Below are 16,881 nucleotides of genomic sequence, written 5' to 3'. Positions count from 1 at the left end.
CTAAAAGAGAGCCTCTTAACCTGGAATGTTAGGAAGTGTAAGAGGCAGTGAAGTTTTGGGCGCCTGGGTGGCTCAGTTGGTTAAGCGACTGCCTTCGGCTCAGGTCATGATCCCAGGGTCCTGGGATCGAGTCCCGCATCGGGCTCCCGGCTCAGCGGGGAGCCTGCTTCTCCCTCTGACCCTATCCCCTCTCATGCTGTTTCTCTCTCTCTCTCAAATAAATAAATAAAAAAAATTAAAAAAAAAAAAAAAAGAGGCAGGGAAGTTTTCCAGGAAAGATGACATCTACAATATCCTCATGTAAATTGGCTTAGCACTCAATTCACGCTCAGAAGTATATAAAAGCTGCTCTCATAGAGGGATTTAAGTCACACCCATGCAAATGAAATAAAGAAGTCTGAACAGGCCTGAGCGTTGTTTAGAAATTATATTTATCATATTTAGCATTGGCAGAGAGGGTTAGGGAAAGTCCAAGACTCCAAGTTGTTCACTCACAATATCAAGTGGTGGAGGGCAATATAAAAGATATATCAGGACTCCCGCTGTAAGCAAGACAAAGCCAAAAGAGGATTAATTGGCTTAATACATGCAAGTTTAAGGAGTAAACTTCAGGAAAGGCTTTATCCACGTACTCAAATGATGTCCTCAGGATACTGTCTTTCTCATCAATCTCTAGGCTCCACTTTCTTTTTCAGTGGTTTTGTACTCAGGCAGCCCTGTGTTGACTTCAAGCTGTATGATTCCAGTTTAACAATCCCAAGAGAAAGAGCTCACCATAATGCTAGGATTGACCCCCCTGTCTCAGCTTGGGTCGTATGCACACCTCTGAACAAATCATTGTGGCCAGGAGAACTCGTTACACTTTGAAGGCTGGGCTGGATAACATTCCCCCTTCTGGAACCAGGAGTAGATTTAACTCTATCAGAACTACATAGTGTAATACTTGGAAGAGTAGTTTCTTCAGGGAAACAAAGAAAATGAGATGTTTTAAGCAGAAATAGGACTGGACACTGGCCATTCAAAAACAAACACACACAAAAAAACAGTTGTCCAAATCATAGAGGTGAAGAGAAAAATCACATTTTTGGTATACAGTCAATCGAGCTGCTCAATTCAGGATTTATTATGTTCAGAGCACGAGTGCTACAAAAGATGGTAAAATAAGCCAGACATAGCCCCTACCCTTTAGGAGAAATTGCCTAGAACTTTGCTCTCAAACTTTAGTATGCGTAAGATCCCTTGGGGAACTTATTTAAAATGCAGGATCTGGGCCCTCTTCCAGACTTATTAAATGAATTTCTGGTATTGGGGTCTGAGGATCATCATTGTTTTATTTTTATTATTTTTTTATTTTAAAAGATTTTATTTATTTATTTATTTATTTTTTAATTTAATTTTTTTTTTTTTAAGATTTTATTTATTTTTTGACAGAGAGAGACACAGCGAGAGAGGAACCACAAGCAGGAGGAGTGGGAGAGGGAGAAGCAGGCTTCCCGCTCAGGGACTGAGCCACCCAGGCACCCTGGATCATCGTTGTTTTAAAGCAGGTGATTCTGGGGCGCCTGGGTGGCTCAGTTGGTTAAGCGACTGCCTTCGGCTCAGGTCATGATCCTGGAGTCACTGGATCGAGTCCCGCATCGGGCTCCCTGCTCGGCAGGGAATCTGCTTCTCCCTCTGACCCTCCCCCCTCTCATGTGCTCTCTCTCATTCTCTCTCTCAAATAAATAAATAAAAATCTTTAAAAAAAAAAATAAATAAAGCAGGTGATTCTAATAGGGGTAATCCCTGCATAACACTTTAAGAAACAGGTGTCTAGATGGCATTAATAAACATACACATAGGGGCGCCTGGGTGGCTCAGTTGGTTAAGCGACTGCCTTCAGCTCAGGTCATGACCTCAGGGTCCTGCGATCGAGCCCCACATCGGGCTCCCTGCTCGGCAGGAAGCCTGCTTCTCCCTCTCCCACTCCCCCTGCTTGTGTTCCCTCTCTTGCTGTCTCTGTCAAATAAATAAGATCTTTAAAAAAAATGAACATACACACACATAAAAAAATGATAATGCAAGGCAGAAGTGGAAATATTTGAGAGTTTCAAATTGTGTGTTTTAAGAATTTCGAGCAAGCAGGGCTTAGTTTCTGCTATGAGAGATTAATGAAGATTTGGTGGACATTGAAATATATATTCAGGGTTTCAATAGGCAGATGAAAGAGCAAAATATCTGAAGTGAAAGAAATAGTGTGAGACAGGAAGCCGCAGCGAGAGGCTGGGAGAGGCGGCTGGGCGGCGGGCGACGGGGGCGGACGACTCGGGCCGGGGCCGGGGCGGAACCGGGGCCATGGAGCCGCCGCTGCTAGGCTAGGGAGGGCGGGCGCCGGGGGGCCCGCGGCGATGGCGGGCTATGCGCGCCTCCCGGGCGTCCCCCCGCTGTCGCGAGCCCGGGGCCTCGTCATTCCGGACGGTGAGCGGCCGGGCCTGGCGGCTGGGCCGAGCCCGCCGGGCCCCGGGGCCGCCCCCGCCCCGCCGGGCCGGGCTGCAGATTTTGGCTACGGAAAGGGGAAATGTACTAAGCAAGGTCTGCCAGGAGCCCAAGAGACACATTTTGGAGATGATAAACTTGAAGATCTTGCAGAGGCCAATCCATTCTCCTTTAAAGAGTTTCTGAAAACCAAGAACCGCAGCCTGTCAGGAGGGGATACAGCCAACAACAGGATTTATTCAAAGGAAGCCACGAGACACTCACTGGGACTCGGCCGCAACTCCCCGACCTCCCAGACCGTGGGGTGTGGCTTAGAATATCAGCAGCCAATTTTTGAAGACCCTATGGGGGCTGGCCATCTTCTGGACGAGGATGAGGACGACGGGTGGAACGGGGCCTACCTGCCATCCACGGTGGAGCAGACCCGCTCCTCCGGGGTCGCCGCCAGCACGTCACCCTGCAGCACATACGTCTCCTTTTTCTTTGCCCCGTCGGAGCTGGTGGCGCCCGAGACACTGCCCGCGTGGACGCTGAGCGACTCTGACTCTCGCGCTTCTCTGGCGGGGAACCCCAGCGCAGACTTCGCGGCCCACGGAGAGTCTCTGGGAGACAGGCATCTCCGGACACTGCAGATAAGCTATGAAGCACTGAAAGATGAAAATTCTAAGCTGAGAAGAAAGCTGACTGAAGTTCAGAGCTTCTCTGAGACTCAAAAAGAAATGGTGAGGACACTGGAGCGGAAGCTGGAAGCCAAAATGATCAAGGAGGAAAGTGACTACCACGATCTGGAGTCAGTGGTCCTGCAGGTGGAGCAGAAGCTGGAGCTGATGACGAAACGGGCTGTGAAGGCAGAAAACCACGTCATGAAGCTTAAACAGGAGATCAGCTTGCTCCAGGCCCAGGTCTCTAACTTCAAGCGTGAGAATGAAGCCTTGAGGTCCGGCCAGGGCGCCAGCCTGACGGTGGTGAGGCAGAACACCGACGTGGCCTTGCAGAACCTCCGCGTCGTAATGAACAATGCCCACTCCTCAATAAAGCAGCTGGTTTCCGGAGCTGAAACGTTGAATCTTGTTGCTGAAATCCTTAAATCTATAGACAAAATTTCTGAAATTAAAGATGAGGAGGAGGACTCTTGAGAACCCTGAAGTGCTTCCAGGTCATAGCTCTGCTCACACCAGGACGTCCCTGCTCACTGGATTTGGAAATGCCGTTGTGTCTTTAAATATGTCGTCTTCACCCATAGTAAAGATATTTATCATGACGTGCTAATTTCATGACCGCACAGTGTGAGCAGCCCGCTGCAGGGAGAAGCAACCCCCGCGTGAGAGCCGCACCGGCTTCTCCACAAGCCTTCTGGGGCAGCTCCCGCTGCTTCACGGACTAATGCTCTATCGGAAGACGTTTCTATAAAAGCCAGTGATTTTTTGAAGTTACTAAACCTGAAAACCACAGTTCTATAATGAGTGTTTTCCGTTGTCATTCTGGAACATTAATTATAAGACAAGTCAAGTGCTCATCCTTAATTTCGACAGGAGAGAAAGCAGGGGAGCCGCGGTGAGTGGTTGTCTCAGAAGGGCCCTAGTACCTCTCCGACCTCACCTGGTACCCCCGCTGGCTCGGAGTCCACTCCTGTGGGCCTGCGGGCGCTGCCTGCCCTGGGAGACCTGAGCGCAGATGCCCCACGCGGGGCCCCGGGTCACCCAGGTGGGCCACTGTATGCAGCTATCTAAATGCACACGTGGGCCTTGGGTTTGAAAAACTGCTTTGGCTGGAGGGTTTTGATACGTGTTTCAAGTGGGGTTTTATACGATGAAGTTTAGAATTCAGGAATTTAGAGTGTGCAGAGCCTCCCTGTGTTAGCACGAGGCTGTCCACAGTGCCTTTCCAACTGCTCCCCCACATAGGGAAGGCAGAACATGCACTACGTGCCTTCTTGCCTATTTTTCTGTAGATGTTATTTTTAAAAATAAACTTCCCTTTTCCCTCCTGTTCAAATTGACAGCTTCCCTATTTAATAAATTGTAAAACTCCTAAAAAAAAAAAAAAAAAGAAAGAAATAGTGTGAGACAAAGCACAGACCCTTCACATGCCCAGGAATAATAAGAATCGCATTCTTGGTCAGGTGCCTGGCTGGCTAAGTTGAAAGAGCATGTGACTCTTGATGTTGGGGTTGCAAGTTCAAGAGCCACACTGGGTTTAGAGATTATTAAAGAATAAATAAATAAACTTTAAAAAATGCATTCTTGGTAACAAAGCTATAAAATTACCTTAATGCCACTGAATTGTACACTTAAAAATGACTAAATGGGGGTGCCTGGGTGGCTCACTTGGTTACGCATCTGCCTTTGGCTTAGGTCATGATCTCAGGGTCCTTGGATTGAGCCCCACAGCAGGCTCTCAGCCCAGTGGGGAGAGTCTGCTTCTCCCTCTACCTCTACCACTCACCCTACTTGTGCTCTCTCGTGCTCTCTCTCTGTCAAATAAACAAATAAAATCTTTTAAAAACATGATTAAATGGCAAATTTTGTTATGTATATTTTACCACAATTTTTTTTAAAAAAGTAAGTTAAGATGAACTGGTGGAGGAATTCTATGTGTATTGTAGAAAGCTGGCCTGAGTCTGGAAATCCCTGATAGTTGGAATCCTCTCAACATCTAAAATACAGCAAAGGGGGGCGCCTGGGTGGCTCAGTTGTTAGGCATCTGCCTTCGGCTCAGGTCATGATCCCAGGGTCCTGGGATCAAGCCCCGCATCGGGCTCCCTGCTCCGCGGGAAGCCTGCTTCTTCCTCTTCCACTCCTCTGCTTGTGTTCCTGCTCTCGCTATCTCTCTCTCTGTTAAATAAATAAATAAAATCTTTAAAATAAAAAAAAAATAAAATAAAATACAGCAAAGGATCTGGGTCATGGTCTTTATCAGCAGGAGCAATACACAAATATTTGCTCACTTTGGCCCAGTCATCAGAAATGACATGGGGCCCTGGCCTGTTGGGCAGGATTCTCCTGGTGTGGCAGGGAGCTGTAAGCCTTCCCGCAGGGGTCCCAGGGCAGGAGCAGGAACAGACAGGGCGGTGGAAAGGTACTTGGGGGCTCAGGGGAGCACCTGCTTTACCAACTGAATCAGAAGTATTTTAATATTTTCAGCACGGATATGACTGTATCAATATAAAATGACTGAACACCCACAACAGTCGTGGGGCTGTGGGCATTGTGTTCCGTATAGCGCTGATTCAGCTGCAGGAAAGGTATAAAGGCTAGGCCTGTCTTTTCCTACCCTCTCTCACAGACATTTGCTTCCTCCTCTTAAAGCGCACTTTTCCTTCTCTCCAAACTTCCTGCCTTCCAACTATCCCCCTATATGGCAGGTTGTCAGGTAAGCTGATAGGCTCCCAGTTCCGAGTATACTTTGATTTCCTTTAACAGCATAAATGAATGCGTTCCAAGTTTTTTCCTATGTGTCCAAGCCAGTCCTCCAGCATTTCCTTTACACACCCACCCAAGCTTGTTCCCTTATATCAGCTTACCTGACAACCTACCAAAAAAACTGACCTGATAAATTAATATGAAGATGATCTGCACTTTTAGTAAAGATATATGGAGGCGTCTGTGGTCCAGAGTGGTAAGCAAATCCTTGTTTCTCTGATTTTCACGAAAAGCTTGGTGGGGTAGGAGCTATTTTTGAGAATGGAGTCATGTCTGACATCTCTCAAATGATGCCCTGAGGATTTCCACTCACGGATGACATTTGGTACAGCTATCCCTCAAATACTTTTGCCCGAAGGAGGCAGGATGACTAAGTAAAATAACATCCACCAAGAATCTCAAAACTCCAGGGGCGCCTGGGTGGCTCAGTCGTTAAGCGTCTGCCTTCGGCTCAGGTCATGATCCCAGGGTCCTGGGATCGAGTCCCACATCGGGCTCCCTGCTCGGCGGAAAGCCTGCTTCTCGCTCTCCCACTCCCCCTGCTTGTGTTCCTGCTCTCGCTGTCTCTCTCTCTGTCAAATAAATAAATAAAATCTTAAAAAAAAAAAAAAAAAAGAATCTCAAAACTCCAATGAGTACAGCCTCATTTTGCTAACATGATCTCAAACGCGTCCGCGTGTGCTCTGTCTTGAAACCCTTTCCCTTCCCATGAACTTTCCTAGAGAGCAGTGAAACAATGGGATTAAAAAAGATGGAGTGATTAAATGAAATGAAGTATCCTGAATTGGATCCTGGAACAGAAAAAGGATATTAATGGAAAAACTAATAAAATCCAAATGGAGTCTGTAGTTAATAGTGTTGTGCCAGTGTTAATTTCTTGGCTTTGGCAAACATACTGTGGTTATACAAGATACTAACATTAGGGAAAGCTGGGTGAAGTGTATACAGGAACCATCTGTACTATTTTTGTATCTTTCTGTAGATCTAAAATTATCCCATAATAAAAAATTTACTTTTTAAAAAAAGATTTTATTTATTTATTTGAGAGAGAGAGAGAACACATGCATGAGCAGGGGTGGAAGGGGCAGAAGGAGAAGTAGACTCCCTGCTGAGCAGGGAGCCAGATGTGGGACTCAGTCCGAGGACCCTGGGATCATGACCTGAGCCAATGGCAGACGCTTAACTGACTGAGCCACCCAGGTGCCCCTAAAAAATTTATTTTTAAGAAAGGTGAAGAAAGAAGAGAATCTAAGCCATAATTAGCCTCTATTCAAGGAATGCCTGTATTCCAACAACACTCTTGATATAAAATCTTCCTCCAACTCATTCAAAGCAAGGTGAACTGGCATTCCAGTGTTTTAGCAACATTGTATCTTACATAATTATTAAAAACAGGGTAAAAAAAGTAATCCGAAAAAAGTTAGACAAGTAATCATTAACAACACTTTAGGGAAAATATGCTTATATTGATTTAGATTACAGGTATGGGAGGAAAAATTATCCCAAGAATTGCTTTTGTAAAAACTTGAGGACTTAATCAAACCATCACTTGAGGTACCTTGGGGAATAAATCTGGGAAAAGACAGGGAGACTTATGTTTTTGACTCTATGTATTTTTGTATTGCATGACTTTTTTTTTAAACAGTGAGAATGAATTATTTTTACCATTTAAAAAACAAATATATATAGTTTTAAAGATTTTATTCTTAAGTAATCTCTACACCCAACATGGGGCTCAAACCTCCAACCGTGAGATCAAGAGTCACATGCTCCACCGACTGAGCCAGCTAGGAGCCCCAACAAATATATATATTTTAAGTAGCAGTTTATATACTATGAGGAAGAAATAGCTATGTTTGAAATGGAACACCAGAGGGGCGCCTCGGTGGTTCAGTCATTAAGCGTCTGCCTTCAGCTCAGGTCATGATCCCAGGGTCTTGGGATCAAGACCTGCATCCTGCTCAGCAGGAAGCCTGCTTCTCCCACTCCCACTCCCCCTGCTTGTGTTCCTTCTCTCGCTTTGTCTGTCTCTGTCAAATAAATAAATAAAATCTTTTTAAAAAAGAAATGGAACACCAGGAACATTGTAATTATAAAATAAAAGAAATGCAGTAATCAAAAAGAAAGAAGAGGGAAGTAATATGGAAGGAACAAATGTTCATAATGTTTATATATGATGGTAAGATGAATTTTTTAACTTCTGTATTTTATATTCTCTGTAGTCAACATGCAGTTTTTCTTTACTAGGAAAAATAAAAATTACAACCTTTACATACATGTATTTATCAATTTTTTTTGTACAAATATTATGACATATGTCCCTACGTGGCTCTTTAAACTTGAGGAAACCAGGGGTGCCTGGGTAGCTCAGTCGTTAAGTGTCTGCCTTCGGCTCAGGTCATGATCCCAGGGTCATGGGATCGAGTCCCGCATCAGGCTCCCTGCTCAGCGGGAAGCTTGCTTCTCCCTCTCCCACTCCCCCTGCTTGTGTTCCCTCTCTCGCGGTCTCTCTATCTGTCAGATAAATAAATAAAATCTTTAAAAAAAAAAAAAAACTTGAGGAAACTGAATTTTAGAACATGTATCCTAAACTATCTTCAGAAAAAATCCTACATTAAAAGAAATAGGCTGCAAGAACTTGGCCACTGATGGCACTGGTTTGGTTTCCTTTTCAAAGTTATTTAGAAAAAACATCTAGCTGTATACAAGGACTGCCTTCCAAAATACAGGGAGATACTATTTGAATATTCCTGTTAAGCGTCTGAAACCAAACATTTAATAACTATTCTCTTTCCTTCTTTTTCTTTTTTTAATAAGTGTTTTCAAAAGAAAATCTTCAAACTTCTGGCTTCTCTCACTGTGGTTTCTTTTCTCATCTCCACTTGAATATCCCTGAGGCACCACAAACAAAACAAACCTGAAATCAAATCCAACATCTTAAAGCCATCGAGCTCCCAGACTTTTCCTCCCACCCTCCCTGGAATTGAAAGCAGGGTTTGAGTATCAAAAAAAAAAAAAAAAAAAAATCTGATCTGGAGATTTCACTTAGCCTAGGAGGGTGCTTGGGCCAGGAGGGTCACATTCTCAGAGCTATGTGGAATATACACAACCAGGATGGAGAAGGAGAAAGTTCTCAAGAAAAGCAGTGTGACAGCATTAGCCCTTAGAGCAGAGAGATTAGCAGCCAGAGTGTCACCTCTGAAAAAGGAGAGAGATGTTGAAAGCGGATTTGTAAGAATGTTTGCTCCATAATATCCTGCCTCCCCCAGCCCCACCTACCGTAGCACTTTATCCTTATTCCCAAAGCTTCTAAAGAAAGCAGACTGCCTGGGGGCACCTGGGCTCAGTGGGTTAAACATCTGCCTTGGGTTCAGGTCATGATATCGGGGTCCTGGGATTGAGCCCCATGTCAGGCTCCCTTCTCAGCAGGGAGTCTGCTTGTCCCTGTCCCTCTGCCCTTCCCCTGCTCCTGCTCTCTCTCTCTTTCTCTCTTAAATAAATAAATAAAATCTTAAAAAAAAGGGGGGGGGGTGCCTGGGTGGTTCAGTAGGTTTTGTGTCTGCCTTCAGCTCCGGTCATGATCCCAGGGTCCTGGGATCGAGCCCCATATCGCTTCTCCCTCTGCCTACTGTTCCCCCCTGCTTGTGCTCTCTCTCTCTGTCAAATAAATAAAATATTAAAAAAAAAAAAAAAAAAAAAGACAGACTGCCTGGGTTTAAAATCTGACTCCATTTACTGGCTATTGGTAAGTCTACGTACCTCTCTATTCATTGACTGCCTCATCTGTAAATGGCATATGGTTACACCTACTTTATGTGGGTTATGAGAATTAATTGAATTAATCCTGTTCCATAACTGAAATAACGTTTAGATGGCTACAATAGTTACCAACTTGTTTTTCCTTTCCTCAGGATCTTCTAGCCTTGATGTCTTTCACAGTGGTGCCAGAGAGGCGTCTGGGTGACTCAGTCAATTAATCATCTGCCTTCAGCTCACTTCATGATCTCAGGGTCCTGGGATCAAACCCCGCCCGGCTTCCAGGCTCCCTGCTCAGCGGGGCGTCTGCTTCTCCCTCTCCCTCTGCCCCTCCCCCCTGCTTGTGCTCTCTGTCTCTTTCAAATAAATAAATAAAATCTTTTTTAAAAATGGTGCTAGGGGTGCCTGGGTGGCTCAGTCGTTAAGCGTCTGCCTTCGGGAGGTGCCTGGGTGGCTCAGTTGGTTAAGCGACTGCCTTCGGCTCAGGTCATGATCCTGGAGTCCCGGATCGAGTGCCGCATCAGGCTCCCTGCTCAGCGGGGAGTCTGCTTCTCCCTCTGACCCTCCCCCCTCTCATGCTCTCTCTCTCTATCTTATTCTCTCTCTCAAATAAATAAATAAAATCTTAAAAAAAAAAAAAAAGCGTCATGATCTCAGTATCCTGGGATCGAGCCCCACATCCCGCTTCCTGCTCAGCAGGAAACCTGCTTCTCCCTCTCCCACTCCCCCTGCCTGTGGTCCCTCTCTCTCTCTGTGTCTCTCTCTGTCAAATAAATAAATAAAAAATCTTAATTAAATAAAACTTTAAATAAAAAAAATGGTGCTAGAGAATCTCTAAAATACAGACCTATATGCATTAATCCCCAGCTGAAACCCCTTTGAATATGGTCAGTAGTCACCCTTTGTTTCCAACTGAACTGTTTTTTTTTTTTTTTAGGTTCTAATATTTTATCCAAATTTTACTTTATGTTAATTAGAGCATTGGAAAGGAAGGATCTAATTCCACACAAAATGTAGGACTCTAAAAAGTACCCATTGAACTACTGAAAAATAAACCGAGTGGCAAGAATATAAATAGAAATCCAATTTAGATTCCGAATGACATCACAACGTGATTACAGTCACGGAGACTGTTCCTGCTTGCAGCTAGAACTCTTAGAAGCTGTTTCATCTGGTGCAAGGGCAAAAAAGCACAACATGAAAGGGAATTAAGTCCTGAATTATTGGTTTCATCACATCCACCTTCTCCACCCCAAAATGGCACATAAAAAAACAGCTACTGTGCACTGCAGACTATTTTTGGTGTAAAAGAGGTGTGGACTGGGGTGGAAACAGGTCGTGAAAATCTGTCTAAAGTCTCTTTCAGGGACACCTGGGTGTCTCAGTGGGTTAAGCATCTGCCTTTAGCTCAGATCATGATCCCCGGGTCCTGGGATCTAGCCCTGTGTCGGGCCCCTTGCTCAGCAGGGAGTCTGCTTCTCCCTCTCCCTCTGCCCATCCCTCCCCTTGCCCCTGCTTGTATGTGCTCTCTATCTCAAATAAATAAATAAAATCTTAAAAAAAATAAAGTCTCTTTCAGATGAGTTAGTACACAACATCAAACAACAAGCCTCTCCTCCATTAGGGTAGGAAACCAAGGTTCACCTTTCAGGAAGTCAGAATTTTATTCATGTACTCAATACCAATTTACAAATTGTCTATAAATTATCAGCTTCCACTAGGAGCCATTTCTAGATAAAAAAGACATCTCTATAGCCCACGAAGTTCCCCTCAAGTCTACAGCTCAAAGTACCTTTTTTGGAACTGGGTTTCCTCTGTATCTCTGAAAGGGTAACACCTTAAAGCAGAATCATCTTTAATCTGGAGGTCTAACATGATATTTAGCAATACTGCATCCCAGAAAAAGGTGCACTAAATTCTGAAGGTAGCTACCCTGCAAAATAGTTTAAAATTAAACGGTTGTACAGTATTCAATTATGCTTGCATTCCAGGCCTAGACCAAGCTTTTGGCCACCAGTGTTGACAATCTTGCCATCCAGCAGAGCTGACAGTGTCAGTCTGACACCCCTGGCTTTAGGGTCTGAATATATCCTAAACTCATCAGGCTGGAGTTGTTCACTTCAGTCGGGAAACGGGCATCAGGGTCCATCTGATACTTGGCTGCTATTCTGAAGTGAGTGTTACTAGTTCCTGCTGTCCAGACCAGATTAACATTGGTCTCCAACTTCTTTTTTAAAGATTTTATTTATTTTTTTGACAGAGAGAGACACAGAGAAAAAGAGGGAATACAAGCAGGGGGAGAGGGAGAGGGAGAGGGAGAGGGAGAAGCAGGCTTCCCACGGAGCAGGGAGCCTGATGCGGGGCTTGATCCCAGAACTCTGGGATCATGACCTGAACTGAAGGCAGACGCTTAATGACTGAACCACCCAAGTGCCCAACTTCTTGTTCACCTTCTGATAAATGGAGCCACTACACTCTATCCTGTCATTTATATTAGTGTGAAGCTGCAATTCATCAGTCTTGTAGCCAACTGCAAATTTGCTCTGGGTCCTCCCAGATTTTGTGGTCTCAGAATTCATCTGGGAGCTAGCCAGCCAGCCAGCCAGCCTTCTTGACCTGGCACCTGAGCACCCCAGACTGAAGGCCCAGCCATGTAGAAATCCACATCCAGGTTGATGAACTCTCACTTATGCTCTGTCCTGATTTTATCATCCCACACCTTTATCTCCCCACTCCCAGCATCCTGCCCCTATCCCCCATGTTTGGTGAGAGGATGAATCAAAGGTCACCTTCAGTCCACATGCAAGCTGATCTTCCACAAAGATCTCCACGCCTTGTGTGTTGACAGTGTTCCATTTCTCCATAGACATCAGACCATGTTTGGTGCATCTGTACTTGGTTTCCAGGCTAACCCTCACTTTGGTGGTTGGTCTCAGTGTTGGCTAAACCTAAACTTGTACATTCCAGTTCATTCTCAGATTTTGGGTTTTTTTTTTTTTTTAAGATTTTATTTATTTATTTGATAGAGAGAGATACAGCGAGAGAGGGAACACAAGCAGGCGGAGTGGGAGAGAAGCAGGCTTCCTGACAAGCAGGGAGCCTGATGTGGGGCTTGATCCCAGGACCCTGAGATCATGACCTGAGCTGAAGGCAGAGGTTTAACCGACTGATCCACCCAGATGCCCCTCAGATTTTGTTTCCAAATCAGGTTTTATGAAGCCAAATCCATAGCCTTGGTGAAGACATCCCTGGCAAATTTTCCAAGATGAGCATTCATGGGAGGCACAGCCATCCCTGGCTCATGGGTAGTGGTGTCAGGCTGGGTGGTGGCTATAGCATGAGCAACAGAGCCCCAACTCAACTTCTGATCCTTAAGTCCTGCTACTTCCCACCCTCCTACATTGCCCTCACACCTGGTACTGGCAGGACTCCAGGCCTCTCCTTATGTTCTCTCCTTTCTCTGGATTATTCTCTCTATTATTCTTTAACTAATGAGTTGCTATTAAGCCTTCAAGACACTAATAAAACATTTTCTCTTCTGTAAAGTCTTTCTCAGCAATCCTAGACAAAAGTGAGTCACTTCCACTTGTTTGTTTCCATTTCACTCGGTATGTAGCCCTGCATTTCTAATTGACAGGTTATGCTGGAATTATGTGTTTATGGGTCTATCTTTCTCCGTAAACTGTGATCTACTCAATGACAGGGACTGCTCCTAATTCTTTGTTTGTCCAAAACCACAGCCACATCCCTGGCACATCAGAGATGTTTAATAACAGTGTGATGAGTGGATGAATGAATAAATGAATGGATTAGTATAACACCTCAGGTGACATCTACTTTGATAGGACGGTGAAGACAGTAAAGTGGTGACAAGTAGGTCCACCACTTGTAGCCATGTGACTGGGCAAATTTCTGACTTTCCTTGCCTTGGTTTCCTCATCTATAAAATGGTGACAATAATACCTTTCTAGCTGTTTGAATTAAATAATAAATGTACAGTGCTTGGAGGAAGGTCTGGCACATAGTAATGATTCTATATGTATTAGTTATTATTGTTGTTATTGATCATGGAGAATCACTGTAAACTCCATGAGAGGTGGGGACTATGTTTTGACTTACCATTTAATTCCTAACTGCCACAGTGCTTCATATACAATAGGCACTCAATAAAGACTTTTTGAATAAATATCAAAATAATAAAAAAGAGAACAAAAGAGAAGAGAGTTAAAAAAAAAAAAAAACCCACACAGGGTAAATAGGGGTGCACTTGGCACAAAGCACAAAGATATTGCCAAGTCACCTCAGGTCCTCACCACTGGGCTGGATGACAAGGTGGCCCTGGAGTTTCTGAATCTTTCATTTCAACCTCACAGGAAGTTTGCCCATCTCATTCACAGTGCTCTCTCTGAAGACATTGAAAGGGAAAGGGATGCTATATACAAGGAGTGATTTAATAAGACACTAAGAGCCAGGCAAGCCTGCTTTTTATTCTGTAGCCCATGGACTCATGACCTGCTGCTGAACCACTTTTTTTAAAAAAAGATTTTATTCATTTATTTAGATAGTGAGGGCAAGTGGGGGGGAGGGGCAGAGGGAGACGGAGAAAGAGAATCTTAAGCAGACTCCATGCTGAGTGCAGAGCCCGACATGGGGTTTGATCTCATGACTTTGAGATCATGACCTGAGCCGAAATCAAGAGTCAGACAATTAACCAACTGAGCCATCCAGGCGCCCCTGAAGCCACCTTTTCTGGTCCTTGACTTGATCTGTAAAAATCAAACCCTAAATACTTGCATACCTATTTGCAACCAGACTAGATGATAGTGGTTTCAGTAATTGTCATCTGCATTGCAGAAACAGTCAAAATGATATTTGTAAGGGGGATGTCTTAGTTCAGGCTGCTATAACAAATTACCATAGACTGGGTGATGTGTCGATAATAGAAATTTATTTCTCAGTTCTGGAGGCTGGAAGTATGAGATCAGGCTGGCAGAGCTGGGTTCTGGCAAAGGTCCTTTTCTAAGCTGTAGATTGCTGACTTTTTGTATCCTTACATGGCAGAGGATGAGAGCCAGTTTTCTGGCTGAAGGTTCCACCCTCATGACTTAATTACCTCCCAAAGGCCCCAATTCCAGATACCATCACATTGTGATTAGAGTTTCAGCATATGAACTGGGGGAGTGAAGACACAAACATTCATTAAGTGATCTGCTTCTTTACGTAGAGGAGGCAAAACTTTACTCATCTTAGGTTTTCATCCAGGCTCTTTAACAAAAACACAGATTAATGAGAGAAAAACAAAGAATTTAATGTGTGCAGTGCAGCACATCACATGGGAGAAACTTGAAGAGTAACTCAAAGTAGTGGCTTAGAACTCTGGCTTATGTAGGGTCTTAACAAAGAACAATACATTTATAGAGAAATGACAGGACAAAGGAAAGTGGTTTTAGGCTTCCAAGGGTGGCAAACTGAGGGAAGGTAAATAGATGGGAGGAAGCTGATGGAGCAAAGTTTGTTTACAGATTGCTTGTTTATTGTCCTTGAGCTGATAAGTCTGTCTCCAGAAAAAGGAGAATTTATATCCTGCTTGTAGGCAGAAAGAGGGCAAGTAGAGAGGAGAGTTTGCTGCTTCTTAATTGCTTTAAGTTTGAAATAATTTTTATGTCAAAGAGGAATATTTTGGGGTGACATATTCTGGTCTCCTCTATTTACTATCCAAAAAAAAAAACCTAAGGAAAGAGAAAAATTTTTTAACTTATTTATTTTTATTTAAATTCACTTAACATATAATGTATTATTGGTTTCAGAGGTAGAGGTCAGTTATTCATCAGTCTTATATAATACCCAGTGTTCATTACATCACATACCCTCCTTAATGTCCATCACCCAGTTACCCAATCCCCCCACCCCCTCCCCTCCAGCAACCCTCAATTTGTTTCCTATGCTTAAGAGGCTCTTATGGTTGGGTTCTTATGGCTCTTATGGTAGCTCTATTTTCAACTTTTTGAGGAACCTCCATACAATGGAGGTTCCTCATACAAATATCATTTTGACTGTTTCTGCAATGCAGATGACAATTACTGAAACCACTATCATCTAGTCTGGTTGCAAATAGGTATGCAAGTATTTAGGGTTTGATTTTTACAGATCAAGTCAAGGACCAGAAAAGGTGGCTTCAGGGGCGCCTGGATGGCTCAGTTGGTTAATTGTCTGACTCTTGATTTCGGCTCAGGTCATGATCTCAAAGTCATGAGATCAAACCCCACGTCGGGCTCTGCACTCAGCAGAGGCTCTTATGGGCGCCTGGGTGGCTCAGTTGGTTAAGCGTCTGCCTTCAGCTCAGGTCATGGTCCCAGGGTCTTGGGATCGAGCCCTGCATCGGGCTCCATGCTTGGCAGGAAGCCTGCTTCTCCCTCTCCCACTCCCCCTGCTTGTGTTCCCTCCCTCACTGTGTCTCTGTCAAATAAATTAAAAAAAAAAAAAATAATAATCTCTTATGGTTTGTCTCCTTCTCTGATTTTGTTTTATTTTTTCCTCTCTTCCCCTATGATCCTCTGTTTTGTTTCTTAAGTTCCATATATCAGTGAGATCATATGATAATTGTCTTTCTCTGATTGACATATTTTGCTTAGCACACCCTCTAGTTCCATCCACGTCATTGCAAATGGCAAGATTTCATTTTTTGTTGGCTGAGTAGTATTCCATTGTGTATATATATACCACATCTTCTTTATCCATCTGTCAATGGACATCTGGGCTCTTTCCATAGTTTGGCTGTTGTGGACATCGCTGCTATAAACATCGGGGTGCAGGTGCCCCTTCAGATCACTACATTTGTAACTTTGGGGTAAATACCCAGCAGTGTAATTGCTGGGTCATAGGGTAGCTCTATTTTCAACTTTTTGAGGAACCTCCATACTGTTTTCCAGAGTGGCTGCACCAGCTTGCATTCCCACCAAAAGTGTAGGAGGGTTCCCCTTTCTCTGCATCCTCACCAACATCTGTTGTTTCCTGACTTACTAATTTTAACCATTCTGACTGGTGTGAGGTGGTATCTCATTGTGGTTTTGATTTGTATTTCCCTGATGCCAAGTGATGTTGAGCATTTTTTCATGTGTCTGTTGGCCATTTGTATGTCTTTGCAGAAATGTCTGTTCATGTCTTTTGCCCATTTCTTGATTGGATCATTTGTTCTTTGGGTATTGAGTTTGATAAGTTCTTTATAGAT

The 16,881-nt window shown here is 44.0% G+C and overlaps 2 protein-coding genes and 1 pseudogene across 4 annotated transcripts in view; 2 read left to right on the top strand and 1 right to left on the bottom strand.

The window, feature by feature from the left end:
* Window positions 1-16,881, top strand: part of LOC102748592 (putative E3 ubiquitin-protein ligase HERC6) — a 580,669-nt gene that overhangs the window by 531,287 nt on the left and 32,501 nt on the right. The gene's annotated exons all lie outside the window — the stretch shown is intronic.
* On the top strand, window positions 1,431-10,047 carry LOC102731912 (endosome-associated-trafficking regulator 1 pseudogene; annotated as a pseudogene). Of its 2 annotated transcripts, none has more exons than XR_014142936.1 (2): window positions 1,431-1,547; window positions 9,809-10,047. The product of XR_014142936.1 is annotated as an endosome-associated-trafficking regulator 1 pseudogene, transcript variant X2 (transcript). The 2 variants fall into 2 exon arrangements; XR_014142935.1 differs by lacking the exon at window positions 1,431-1,547 and adding an exon at window positions 2,264-4,029.
* Window positions 11,707-12,366, bottom strand: LOC102731604 (non-selective voltage-gated ion channel VDAC1-like). The gene is made up of 2 exons (XM_081813073.1): window positions 12,080-12,366; window positions 11,707-11,877 (listed from the first exon to the last, which is right to left on the bottom strand). The coding sequence occupies exons 1-2, from the start codon at window positions 12,230-12,232 to the stop codon at window positions 11,707-11,709; spliced, it is 324 nt and encodes a 107-aa protein (XP_081669199.1). The 5' UTR covers window positions 12,233-12,366.

The sequence above is a fragment of the Leptonychotes weddellii genome, chromosome 2 (genome assembly GCF_054177405.1).
Source record: "Leptonychotes weddellii isolate Sample4059 chromosome 2, ASM5417740v2, whole genome shotgun sequence".
NCBI classification, from domain to species: domain Eukaryota; kingdom Metazoa; phylum Chordata; class Mammalia; order Carnivora; family Phocidae; genus Leptonychotes; species Leptonychotes weddellii.
The sequence above is the reverse complement of the archived record's forward strand: the minus strand, read 5'-3'. Positions and strand labels throughout refer to the sequence as shown.